General features: G+C 40.8%; 4 protein-coding genes across 5 annotated transcripts; 2 read left to right on the top strand and 2 right to left on the bottom strand.

Annotated features, from left to right (window-relative positions):
- Window positions 1–1,549: 1,549 nt before the first annotated feature.
- On the top strand, window positions 1,550–3,253 carry LOC108565672. Of its 2 annotated transcripts, XM_017925244.1 has the most exons (3): window positions 1,550–1,599; window positions 1,656–2,455; window positions 3,101–3,253. In XM_017925244.1, the coding sequence occupies exons 1-3, from the start codon at window positions 1,555–1,557 to the stop codon at window positions 3,108–3,110; spliced, it is 855 nt and encodes a 284-aa protein (XP_017780733.1). In that variant the 5' UTR covers window positions 1,550–1,554; the 3' UTR covers window positions 3,111–3,253. The 2 variants fall into 2 exon arrangements, with proteins under 2 accessions (XP_017780733.1, XP_017780732.1); XM_017925243.1 differs by lacking the exon at window positions 3,101–3,253 and having other exon boundaries at window positions 1,656–2,636.
- A 327-nt stretch (window positions 3,254–3,580) lies between these two features.
- On the top strand, window positions 3,581–5,583 carry LOC108565671. The gene is made up of 3 exons (XM_017925242.1): window positions 3,581–3,960; window positions 4,017–5,245; window positions 5,309–5,583. The coding sequence occupies exons 1-3, from the start codon at window positions 3,768–3,770 to the stop codon at window positions 5,561–5,563; spliced, it is 1,677 nt and encodes a 558-aa protein (XP_017780731.1). The 5' UTR covers window positions 3,581–3,767; the 3' UTR covers window positions 5,564–5,583.
- Window positions 5,584–5,919: 336 nt separating this feature from the next.
- On the bottom strand, window positions 5,920–8,024 carry LOC108565670 (nucleolar protein 9). Its single transcript, XM_017925241.1, has 3 exons — window positions 7,618–8,024; window positions 6,272–7,512; window positions 5,920–6,209 (listed from the first exon to the last, which is right to left on the bottom strand). The coding sequence occupies exons 1-3, from the start codon at window positions 7,814–7,816 to the stop codon at window positions 5,943–5,945; spliced, it is 1,707 nt and encodes a 568-aa protein (XP_017780730.1). The 5' UTR covers window positions 7,817–8,024; the 3' UTR covers window positions 5,920–5,942.
- A 1,338-nt stretch (window positions 8,025–9,362) lies between these two features.
- Window positions 9,363–13,286, bottom strand: LOC108565669 (protein CBFA2T1; the record flags this gene model as incomplete). The annotated part of the gene is made up of 6 exons (XM_017925240.1): window positions 9,363–10,302; window positions 10,544–10,641; window positions 10,708–11,255; window positions 11,846–11,991; window positions 12,683–12,829; window positions 12,901–13,286. Coding segments are annotated over 6 exons (1,505 nt in total), but the record flags the coding sequence as incomplete, so codon positions are not given.
- Between the last annotated feature and the right edge of the window lie 233 nt (window positions 13,287–13,519).

Here is a 13,519-nt window from a genome sequence, read left to right as displayed (position 1 = left end):
AAACTATAAAAGATAGAATGGATCCAAAAGATGCATATGAAAGTCCGAGAAAATCGGAGTTAGGGATGTTGTCAAAGGTGGAGTTGGAGTTGTCTTGGGAGGAGTAATTAATTGGGAGATCATTTCATCAAAAAATCTAACCATTTGGATTCGATTCAGTTTAAAACTGGTTTCTTTTAATATCATTTCTACACTCTTAATGACCCGCATATAAAACTAACTAATTACGACTGTTATCGTTTTCTTTACTCGTTACAACAAATTTAAACAATTATTTTGTATAAATGATAAGTGAACGCTCCTATAAATACTCGAAAACGTTTAGTGCAAACAGAAAATTCACAAAATGTTCAAGTTCGCTGTATTCTTCATTTTATTTGCTGCGTCTCACGTGGTAAAATTGAACGTTTCGCTTTTAACTTGCAAATAATTTTACTTTGCATTTAGGTCGAAGGTCAGAATCCTGAGAACGTCGTCGGTAAACGCAACAACGAGTGGAATGAAATCATGGAAGATATTGAAAGTATCATTTTCTTATCTGACCAATGTATCAGTAACATCTCGTTGAGCGTCCGGGCAGTTTACGAGAAAGTTATGGAAAAGGCACTCATAACTATGAGTTGGGGAGCAAACTCGAGTTAATCGAAAGATTTATGATCTAAATAAATTTTATATGTGTGATGGTTAAATAAAATTTTAATTTTAGATGCAAACTGTTTTATTTCTTTATGTTAATTTCTATGAAATTTCTGTAATTTTTCTACAAAAATTCTTGTTTGTCTTGTCAATTTTTTTTGGAAATTTCTCAAACTAATTTCTGTAAAATTTCTTTTTCTAAATTTTTTTATAAAAATCTCTAAAATGTTTGAAAAATTCCAATAAATATAAGCAAAAGAATTAAATTTATTAAATGCTAAAAGAAATATGTTGGAAATTTCATTTTTCAAAAGCAAAATTTCATTAGGTTTCATGAATACTTAAATGGATTATAAACATTGGATTGTACGGTGTTGCCAGCGTTGCTGCAGGAGGAGCCAAAGGCATATAATTAAGTAGGTGGAGTCGATAATGTTGTCAGCGTTTGCTGTGGGAGGAGCTACAGTATTGTTTTCAGTGCTGACGCGGGAGGAGTTGACTTTGTTGTGGGAGGAGCCAAATGTTTACGTGGGTGGAGTTGAAGTTATTTGATTAAAAGTATATAGGAATATTGCAAAAAAACGAAATTATTAGATATTTTACATAACGGACAAAATAATAAAAAAAAAAATGTGTTTTATCTTTTGATGTAATCAAAGACTTGTAAGAAAACACATTGTATTCGATTCAGTTAAAAACTTTTTTTTTTCCAATATTCTTAATGGCTAAATATGACGCGTATTAAAATAATAATTGCGACTCTTATCGTTTGCTCGTTACCATAAATATTAGATAATTATTGTCTAAATCAATTTAGACAATAATTACCTAATATTTATGGACACCTAATAGATAAGACACGCTCCTATATATAAATAGTCGAAACAACAAAGGCTTAATTGAAACTAAAGTATCGTCATGTACAAGTTCACTATATTCTTGATTTTATTGGCTGTATCTCAGGTAAATATAATGATGATAAGGAGGTAAATTATTGTAAGTAATCTGATCAAATTTAGGCACAAAGTCGTATTATTGGCGATTTTGTCGAAAGCGTGAACGGTAGAGTCCAAGAGGTCGTGAATGAAGTCAAAAATGTCTTGGATGAATCTAGGAACGTTGTCAGCGAATACGACGGAGTACTAGGTGGAGTCGAGGGCGGACTCCGTGGAGTCGTTAACAGATTCGTGGGTGGAGTCATAGAAGGACTTGATGAAGTCGAGGACGGACTCGGTGGAGCCGTGAAAGGAGTCCTGGGCCTTGTCGGCGAAGTCGTGGATGGAGTCACAAAAGGACTCGATGGAGTCATAAAAAGACTCGGTGGAGTCATAAAAAGACTCGGTGGAGTCGTGAGCGCAGTCGGCGGATTCGTGGGTAAAGTCATAAAAAGACTGGATGAAGTCGTTGGGGGAGTCGTGAAACCAATTCTGGGCGCAGTCGGCCGATTCGTGGATGCAGTCATAAACGCATTCGGTGCAATCTTGAACCCAATTCTGGGCGTAGTCGGCCTAGACTTGGGTGGAGTCATAGACGCACTCGGTGTAATCTTGAACCCAATCCTGGGCGCAGTCAGCAGAGTCGTGGATGGAGTCACAAAAGCACTCGATGCAGTCATAAAAAGACTCGGTGAAATTTTGAAACCAATCCTGGACGCAGTCGGCGGAGTCGTGAGTGAAGTCATAATAGGAGTCGGTTTAATCCGGGACACAGTCAACACGTTCGTGGGTGGAGTCATAAACGTACTCCGTTCAGCCCTGGGCAAAGAATCATTTATATTTAGGCAATATGAAAAACAGTTGACAAACTTCACAATTTCCTCGTTAAATTAATGAAAGTGCTGAAGGAATTGGTGAAATGGTATTTTTAACAACAGCCAAAACAATATTATTATTATTCATTTACTTTAAGTTGGCAAAACATAAGTTGGCAACACATTCTTACACAATTTGATGTACGCAACGCACCGGAATTGAATAAACGAATGATACATCAACAATCAACAAATAACACCTATTATTTAACAATTGTCTCACTTACATGCATTACAATTTCCATGTTTTCATATTTGTCCGTTTTCAGCAGAACAATAAATTTTCAGGAACATTTCACGAACGAAATCCGCGGACGTCACTTGTCTCGATCAACAACAATTACCAACGATAAAATTTAAAAAATAACACAATCACATTGCAGCCTTTCACAAATTAAAAACAGACTAAAATTGAAAAAAAAAATATTAGTTGAAATTTAGATAAAACACATATTTATCTTGTAAAAATACATATTTGAGTAAATTTACTAAATTTCAAAAACAGTTATATTTTCAGTTATGGTTATTGTTGATGTTTGTTGGTTGGTAACATTTCGAACATTCATACGATGATGATGCGCTCCATCTGGTACGTGTAGCGAGAAGATCAGTTGACGAAGGCATCAAAACAAAAGTTTCACGTGCGATTTCGAGGTTAATTTAATGAAAGTGCTGAAGGAATTGGTGAAATGGTATTTTTTTATAACAGCCAAAACAATATTATTATTATTATTCATTTACTTTAAGTTGGCAAAACATAAGTTGGCAACACATTCTTACACAATTTGATGTACGCAACGCACCGGAATGAATAAACGAATGATACATCAACAATCAACAAATAACACCTATTATTTAACAATTTCTCACTTACATGCATTACAATTTCCATGTTTTCATATTTGTCCGTTTTCAGCAGGACAATAAATTTTCAGGAACATTTCACGAACGAAATCCGCGGACGTCACTTGTCTCGATCAACACAATTACCAACGATAAAATTTAAAAAATAACACAATCACATTGCAACCTTTCACAAATAAGACTGTAATAAAAACAGACTGAAATTGAAAAATTTAGAGCAAACACATATTTATCCTGTAATAATACATATTTGAGTAAATTTACTAAATTTCAAAAACATTTGTTATATTTTCAGTTATGGTTATTGTTGATGTTTGTTGGTTGGTAACATTTCGAAAATTTATACGATGATGATGCGCTCCATCTGGTACGTGTAGCGAGAAGATCAGTCAAAACAAAAGATTCACGTGCGATTTCGAGGTTAGTTTTAAGTTTTTAGTCTTAAGAGACGGACAGGATGGTTCTCAAGAAGAAGTTCAACCCGAATCGCGCGAGATTGGAGAAGCGCAAAAGGAAAGGAAAAGACGACGAAAATGATGGAGAGGTTAAGAAAGCGAAGAAAAATCACGATTTGAATTCGAAGCAGTTCCACGATATCACCGTGCTGCTGGAAACAATGAAGAAACGATTCCCGACGTTCAAAGAGAAAGGTATAGTCGTTAGTTAGAAAGTTGTTGTTTTGTTTTTATCTTTTGTTTTTTTGTAGAGGATAAGGCGAATGAAGCTTTCGCTGAGATGGAGGTGGACTTGAGTGTTTACTCGAACAACTTCCTCGGGAGTCAGGCATTGGAGATTATGATCCCGCTGCTGAGTGTGGAGAATCTGCAGAAATGTTTTGCTGTTTATCAATCGCAAGTGGGTGCATACTGCAATGAGAAATGCGGTGGGAAAACTCTGCAGACTGTTATTAAGGAGGCTGGGAAGAGGTCGTATTCCCATGCGAATGATGAGCACAAGATTGCCTGTCGAGAGGCTGTTCTCAGTTTCTCAAAGGCTATAATTAATTTGACCGAGAGCTTGATTACGAATACCTATGGGAGTCACACATTGAGATCGGTGCTGTTTGCTATGTCGCAGCTTAAAGATAGTAAGAAAGACGATCAGAAGATTTTGCCGGAATACGTGGAGATTTTGCAGAATTTCGGTACGAAACTCTTTGGTTTTAATAAGTTTAAATTCTATGCGTTCCACAAGATGGGCACGGAAACTGTTAAAGTGACAATGAAAGTGTTGGATCAGCTGAAGAGTGATCTGCTCAGGCAATATATTCAAACGATTCTCAAGCATCTGACGTTGAAGATGATCTTCGAGACGCCCGTCGCGACGCTCGTCTTGGAAACAGTTTTGTTGCTCAGCAACGCCGAGGAGCATGCTCAGGTTTACGAGACGTTCTTCAAAGGGAAACTGAGCAAGACGTTTTACGAGAGGAACGGCAGTCACATAGTGACGAGGATATTGGAGAATATTCGAGATAAGGAGACGTTCAAGGCTATTTATTCGGAGTTCAAGACGGAATTCAAGAAATTGGTGGCTGCGGATAAGTTGGCTCTGCTGGAGATATTGTGCAGGGAGTGCAAGAAGCAGGAGGTGAATCAGAAGGAGTTCATGAAGAGGATACGGAAGGCGTACACGTGCAGGACCGAGGATAAATTGGATAAGTTCGTGATCTGTTTGGCGACGAACACGCAGTTCAAGGAGCTGCAGGAGACGTACGATTTCCGCGCTTTCGATCTGAACATCCACGGAACTGTGATGATACAATTGCTGTGCGAGTATCAGGATCCGCAGATCGTCGTCAACGGATTCCTCGCTATGCCTTCTGAGCAACTGTTGGCGTTGTTCGCTAATAGGAAGGGTTGTTACATGGCCGATTCGTACTTCAAGAGCGAGACGATAGATCGCGAAGCGAAGAAACGAATGTTCAAGAAGTTCAGGGTATTTAACAACACGCTCTTCACATCCAAAAGAGATTAATAAATTTTTATTTGCTTTTTTTAGAATATGTTCAAGGATTTGCTGAAGGACGAGGGTGGCGCCAAAGGGTTCATCGCCATCTGGAATGGAGTGGATCAGAGCCAGAAGAGTGTCATCGCGAAGGAGCTGAAAGGTGACGAATCGTGGCTGGAGAATGATTTCGGTGCGAAGGTGGCTGAGAAGATCCATTACGAGCTGTACAAATCCGACAAGGCGGCGTGGAAAACGAAAATCGAGGAGAAACCTACCGTCAGTTTGTTGAAACTTTTTAAAAAGTAACGTTTCTAAAGAGAAAAAAACACACTTTTTATTTACACCATCAACAAAATTCCTTCAATTTTGTTATCGTTTAATTAAGACAAATATAATTATCATTTTTTTGTTGATTGAAATGAGTTTTTAAAAAATAATTTCACGATATTAATGAATATATGCAACCATACCATAGGTCGTGTGTTATCAGATGAATAATGTTAGTTATGTAACTTAGCGAAATACATCACCGAATTGTTGGTAACCGGACATTGTTCCTAATCAATTTTGGTTATATAATTAAATATATTAATCAACAATATATGCAACCAAACTTGAACATTAAAATTTAACAACAACAAAAATGTTATCCTATATGTATGTATAATTATATATATTTAATCAACTAAGATTCTAAAACATCCTTGACCAAATCCTTCTTGGTCTTCGCCGGTTTTCCGCAATTGATCTTCCACTCCTCCCTGTTCCGTTTGTACAGCAACAGATTAACCTTGAACGCAATGATTTTGCCGAACTGGCTGTTGCTCCAGGCGGCATCTTTGGAGCTCAACTCGTTCATGATGGTCGTCTTCCATTTATCCGAAGCCGCCTCCCAGAGAGCATCGAAGCTTCTCGATCCGTACTTGGACGAAGCTAACTGTTGATAACAACCCTACAAAACAAATTTTTATATAAAAAAAATAACAGTTATAATAATTATAATTCTCAATTTACCTGCATTTTCTGTATGAGTTTCTCCTTGTTCTTCTCACCGATCCATTTGCTTTTGAAGTAGGTGTCGATTATGTGACTGCCCTTGCTGTTGGAGAAGAGTCCTTGCAATTCGGTCGCGTCCATCGCGAAGAGCGCGTTCACCAATTTGATGGGTTTATTGAACTCGAGCATGTGCTGGAGGATGACTGTGCCGTGGATGTTGAGGATTTCCTTTTCCAAATCGTTGCCAGCGTCCGCGACGACGTCGTCGTACTTCTTGAACCTGGACATGCACATCACGAACTTGCTCTGCCTCTCGTTCGGTTCGTGGCAATCGAACGCCTTCATCATGGCGTTCATGTAAGGTCCCTGCTTCGCCCCCAGATTCTTGCAGGCCTTCCCCAGCGCCTGCAGTACAGCCGGATGTCCGGCCTCCAAGATCTCCTTGAACTTCTCATCCAGCTCGACGAATATCCCTTCTAAAACTTCTTTACCTTTCGCGAACTCCAGCAACCTCTGCACCGAATAATTCGTGTTCCTGTTCAACGCCAACTCGGCAATCTTATTCTCGAAGCATTTCTTGTGCAATTCACCGTACTCCTCCTCCGTGGAGTACTGAAGCGTCGCCTCCAGCAGCATCGTGCACGGCTTCGACACGAAAACCTGCTCCGCCACGAAACTCTCCTCGATGAACCTCTTCACGTACCGCCTCGCCAATTTCGGATTAACTTTGCTCTGAACTTTAAGCATCACCTGCAGCAACCCCGAAGGCAACTCCTCGTAAGCCAAATCTTTGAGATGGGGCCAAAGCACCAATCTTCCACCGAAATCGTTCAAAATCGCCGTATATTCCTCCGGCAATTCAATCTCCTCCTCAGTCGCTTCGCCAGTCTTCGGTACACCAGATAACGCGTACAACACCGCCCTCAAAGTGTGATTCCCGTACGTGTCTTTGATGTAATCCTCGAGATTGTTCAACAAAAACTTGCTATACTTAATCGAAAACTTCTTATACGTCTCTCCATCCTTATCACTGAAAGACCTCTTCGTCGACTCCATCAATAAAGCTTCAACAATGTGACTGGCAAAGCGATCGCTGCACAACCCCCTGAGACTCTCCCCGAAAGCCGTCAAGAATTTCTGCAGGATCTCATCGCTTGCAAACGGCATCAAAGTTTCTATCACCCTGCACCCAATCTGATTCGAGGAATAGTCAATTTCGTTTCCGTCCATCTCCATAAAAACATTATTCACAAAAACATCTGAAATTCGATCAACATTATTAACACAAACTCACACCTTTTGTTTTATTTATTTTGTTTTTTTGTTTAAAACGCCCACTTTAAATATCCAAGTCGCATACTTACTCTTATCTTCGTCTGTTTCAAAGCCAGCTTTGTAAGTTTCCAGAATCCTCACGAAGTATGCGTAAGTGTCCTCGTCCAGACGGTATCCCATACCGAAACGGCCTTGCTTTTGGAACTTCTTCGCCTTCTGGAAGAAGCTTTTCGGTCTCTTTCGTTTATTGTTACGCGGCGCTTGCCGTTCCCCCGTCTCCTCGCTCATAATTTCTTCGCGTTATCACCACAACAACAAACACTGCACCAATGACCGACACCTCTTCACGCAATAATAACAACGCGACATAACCTCACAAAACAAGCGTGTTTTTGTCCTGTCACATTCAGTTCCGCAACCATAGATAGATGTCGCTGTTTAGCAACAGATTTTTTTTTCTACCAATTATATAACATGTAATAATTGTTTTTTCTTAGGAATTCCACTAATTTCAATTATATTTCGTTTCGAAAGCAACAAAACAATTGATTTGTTACACTTACACAACGAATTTGTTAGTTATGCAACCAACGTTTCATGAAATTGCGTTTTTTCTTTCCAAAATTCTAAATTTGATGTACCAAATTTAGATAAATTAATACCAATAAAGGTCAGTTGTTGCGTTCATTCGAACGATTGTTACGCAATTACATGATTTAAATCAGAAATCAGTCGAGGAGGAAAAAAAAACAAAACTTTTATTTTTTTGACGTTTCAAAGTTAAATTACTTAATTGTTTCAAGGGTTACTTCGTAATTTTGACTCACGCAATTGTTGAACAGGTCGCCGCCTCCGCGATCTCTTCGCCTCTTTCGCGCGTTGCACAGCATGCTCTATTATTATTTTTTTCTCCAAAACTCTCACGTCACGTCACACCGGACATCCGGTTTCTGTAGCGATCGCACTTCCGGTTTATCTGTCTTTCACCGTGTCTGCAGGTTACGTTACGTTACGTTCTTATAGGGTGCGGATTGCGGCGCGTCTTTCGCTCACGGCTCGCCACATTCTCGCATTTCACCGACTGAAACTGACAACAAAATCGATTGCGCGCACTCACACTGCCGCCGCCGCCTCCCGAGCGCCGCCTCCATCACAACCACCGTCACTACACAACCGCCGCCGCCGCCTCCGGTTTTCAATTTTCGGACGCAATTTCGAAACTTTAATTTATTTCTTGATTAAATCCACTCCCCTCGTTCACCTTTCAATGGCATTCATAAAATTAACCGGTCGTTCGGAAACTAATTTCCTCCGGTTTTTTTTTTTTTGCAAAACTATTTCGCGCACGTTTATAAATTCTGTTTCCGATTCGAATTTAACAATTCAGACTTTGCATTCAATTTGCAATCGTTCAACCGAACTTAATTTATTAAATGTTCAATAGATGGAATTGAAAAAAAACATGCACAGATTTCATTAAATATTCATTTATTTCTCTCCTTCGTTCCATATTTTTTTTCTCTTCTTTCCTTCAAAAATTTCAAATAATAAACACTAAATAACATATTGCAATTAGATCGATAATTACAGGTTTCACAAAATTAGGCTACGATTTACAAATGAAAAACAACAACGAAAAAAAAACATACATATTTTACAGACAATCATTTTTGTTTTTTCTTCTGTTTCGTTTCGCTTTTTTCTTTTTTTTTCCGAAATCAAAGATACCCTCGATGCGTCCATTATATCATATAAGAAAAACAACTGAAAACGAAACAAACGAGTAAATTACAGTTACGAAACAATCTGTTATTATTGTATACACAAACAATGCTTTCGTCTTAAACATTACTGGTAGATGAAATTTGATTTGCGACCGGATTATGGAATGTGTAGATCTACGCCCGAACAATTAATTAATCCATTAAGTTCACTAGATTTATGTAGCATTAGTTGTGACCGAACCGCATCTAGTTTCAGTTTTTTTTTTTCATAAAATTTAAAAGTTTTGTTGCGCTTCGAAAAATCACAGTTTTCTTTTTTTTTTCATTTACGACATTTAATTGACAATGTACTATAACTACAAATTATAAATTCGCTTTTCAATGATAATTTTCTAGATGCGGCTTCGGCTTGGAAACAAATGAAAACAAGTTAGATTTAAACGAAAGTTAAACAATTTATTACTATTATTATTTAGTTCCTAATACGATAATTACTTTAGTAGTTTGAACGGTGGGACTAGGGGGCTCTGATTGTGTTGGAATCGTAAACGTCATCATTTTGACGTTCGATATATAGATGACGTTTGACACGTGTCAGATTCGTTGACGTTGACATCGGAAACGTCACGAGTTCAATAATGATGATAATATCAAGGTGATTGACTAATTAACGTTTCATATTGATCAATTTGTGATCAATTAATATTGAATTTGTTTCTTTCGGTTTCGGTAGAGGACGTTTAATATGTAAGATAATGAGGATGATGATCGAAACGGTGAGAATTCGTTAATTAAATCGTTAAGGGTGTGTGTTTTTTTTTTGTCTAGGTTGGTAAGTGTTTATTTCCTAGGTTTGCGTCGGGCGCCGTGTCACTTCTTGAACTTGACGGGATCGACGGGCGTCGTGGAGCGCAACGGACGAAGCTTCTCCTTGCTGCACACCTGGTGATGGTTTTCCCAGTCCTTGTGTTGGCAGAACGGGCCGCAATACCGGGCGACGCTGCAACCGGAACACGTCTCGTGCGCTTTCCTACCGCAGTTCCAACAGCACTGCCAACATAGAAATAATATAATCAAATTTGACGTTTTGAAGAATGTCATTAAAAAATTATACATTTTTTATGTTTATATAGAAAATGTCAAATTTGACATTTATAAAGAAAAAGTCAAATTTGACGTTTTGAAAAATGTCATTAAATGTCATTTTTGATGTTTATATAGAAAATGTCAAATTTGACATTTATAAAGAAAAAGTCAAATTTGACATTTATAAAGGTCAAATTTGACGTACGTTTTGCTGTGAAGGTTGTGGTTGCGAATTGGTCGTCGGTGATTGGCTGTTCTCGGCATCGCCGTGGTTTGAGCATCCCTCTTCGTGTTTCCGGGCGTCTGAAAGTTGGTATTTTGCAAAAAATGAAAAACAATGTTTGAAGAGAAAAGTGTCGATTGAACAACCTGCGACGATCTTCTCCATTTTGGCCCTCTCGGTGGCGACGAGTTCGTTCGCCTTGGATTCGGCCGCCGCGACTGCTTTCTGCAATTCGACGACTGCTTGTCTCTTCACGTCGTTGACGGCGTCTTCTGCACGTCGTCTGACCTCCGCGACGCGATCCTCCGTCTGTCGCACCGCCTGCAGCATTATCTCGTTCGCCGCCTTCTTCAGGTCGACGCCGACGTCCTGCTTACGCAACCACTCGTTGGTCAGATCCTGACTGTTGCGCTGCTGCAGGATGGTCAACGCTCGTTTCGTCTTCTCGACCATCGAGAGGATGCAGTTGAGCATCACGTGGATGTTGCGCCATTCCTCATCTCCACGCGTCGTCGCTACCGCCTCCTGGTGCTGGGGCGCCGGTCCTGGAGCGCCGTACTCGAAGAAATGTGAGCTGGGGACGGCAGCAGCGGTGTTCTGCACCAGGAGGTTCTGGAAATTGGCGCGTTTCGTCGGCGGATACGTATATTCAATGCCGCCTCCGTCGTGCTGCTGCTGCTGCTCCGACACGCTACTGTTCAAGACGAGTGCAAGAAAAATAAAAAATAAATTAGAACACACTTTAATTACGTTCTAGCACAGCAATATAAATATGATGAAAAGCAACCCCAACCTCTTCTCCACCCCCTATTCAGTAAATAGCTGTGTGTGTGTGAACGAGCGAGTTGTAAAATGTTCAAAAGTTCACGTCAGCGATGTAATTAAAAGGCGGTGTATGCAAGTGACGTGACGTGCTGCTGCTGTTGCTGCACCGCCGTCGCCGCCTCCGGTAGGAGAAGGAGCGATTTCGGTGCTCAAGTAAAAAGCTGTGCGCGAGCTGTTGCCGCCAGATGGCACACTCGACGGGTGGGGGTATGTATGCTAGGGGGTGGACTGCTGCTGCCCCCGGAAAGAAACCATTACTCATTTTAATAAAACGGTCGCTTGCAGACTATTGAATATAGTAGATCAAACAACCGCCTCCGAGGCCGCTGCCGCCGCCACCCCCAACTTTTCACCCTCCTCCCTTTAAACACACACCCACACACATATAAGAGAAGAAACGCGCTTTTGAATAACAAATAGAACCGTTATTTCCAACTTTGAATTCGTTTAAACACTCACCAATCGGATGTGCGCCTCTTGAAACCGCCTCCACCGCCGGTCATGATCGGCGCATCGTTCGGCAGAAAGATTTCCGATGGTTCTGCGGGCGAATGCGTCGAGTCCAGTATTAGGTGATCGTGCGTTCGCACGTACTGCAAAGCTGACTGAAATAATTAAAAAATAAAACATTATTAGTTCAAACGAAAATCATAGATGGCGTTTCAATGAAACATCACTAATTGACATGTTTTGGTTATGTGTCACTTTCATTGGGACGTTTATAAAATATTATTGCTTTACTTTTATTGACGTATTTTTTTGTTTTGTTTAAAAGTCGTCTTGGGGGGAGGGTCGTAAAAGCGGCGAAACACAAGAATACTAATAAAACGGTTAAAAAGTTTTCCCAATTATTCGCGATTTCCGCTTATTGGATTTTTTTGTTCTCCTTCGATTTTGTTCCCTTTCTTTTGTTCGTTTCACCAATCCATTTCCTCCACCTCCAGCAACGACACCCGACACCCTTATTGGGCCGCCAGTCGTCGTCGTCGGCGTCGCGACGCCGAAAGGCCAAAGATTTATTTGTCGAATTTGCATATCGCAACTACTCGTTACGTTACGCTCTTTATGGAAATCCGCGAGCGTTTTCCCATTTTCCCTTCCACCCAGTATTTCTCTCTTTTTATTTCTTTCTTTCTTTCTTTCATCCGATTTAACTTAAACTTTATGTTTATTAAGTTTATGTTGGTATATAGATTTCTTAATTCAATTCAAATTTGACATATGTGTCAATTGACGTTTGTCAACATGACAAACATGTGTCAAGTTGATTGACATTGATTGTTTGTTGATTTTTACCTGTTTACTGTTTCTGGCGAGGCCGTGGATTTCGCGTTGCAGGATGGGAAGGTGGGCGCGCAAGAAGGGAAGCACGAACGGTCTGAGCGGGAAATTCGTGACGTCCTGCAGCGAGTGGTGGAACTCTTCGATGCTCAAATTGGAACTCTGAAAATGTCAAGAAATGATTATTTTTTTTGTTGTTGTAGAAAGAGTTTTGATGTTGATGAAAGACTTACGACTAGGTTGAGGATGAGCGTGCGGACGCGTTCCCCGATGTCCGGGCCGATGTCGTTTCCGAATTGTGCGAGGGTGCTGAGGAACCGTTTGACTTTGACGAGGGGACGCGTCACGCTGCAGCTGGAGGCGGCCTGGTTGAACTGTTGCGTCGCGACGCCGCCGCCGTCCAGCGTGACGCTCAGCGGTGGCGGCGTCAGGCTATCCGAGGAGCCGTTCACGAGGACGGCGGCCGTCGTCGTCGCCGAGGTGGACGGTGGTGAGACGGTACCGCCGTTCTGTCTGGGCGACGTCGACTGCGTGGGGGACGCGGAACCTGGTGCTCCGCAGAGGCGGGCGCCCTCTGGAGAGTCCGGCGTCTTGCAGCGCTCCTTCAGCGGTGGCGCACCTAAAAAACAAACAAAACAACAGACGGCTATAGAAAACTAAATCCATAGTAATAACAACAACAACAACAACACGGAATTGGACGGAAATTAATCCGCCTGCTTTTGACGTTATTGTTAGATGGCGTCTCGCTCGGACGCGCTTTGTTTGAAAGAGACGGCTGCGGCGGAGGCGGCGGCCGTTACCGCGAGTGCACTTGACTCGTTTAATTCCAACATAGGCGGCGGCGGAGGC

Source organism: Nicrophorus vespilloides, unplaced genomic scaffold (genome assembly GCF_001412225.1).
Source record: "Nicrophorus vespilloides isolate i.1.1-1 unplaced genomic scaffold, Nicve_v1.0, whole genome shotgun sequence".
Lineage (NCBI taxonomy): Eukaryota > Metazoa > Arthropoda > Insecta > Coleoptera > Silphidae > Nicrophorus > Nicrophorus vespilloides.
Note: the sequence above shows the minus strand (reverse complement) of the source record. Positions and strands in the feature narration are given on the sequence as shown.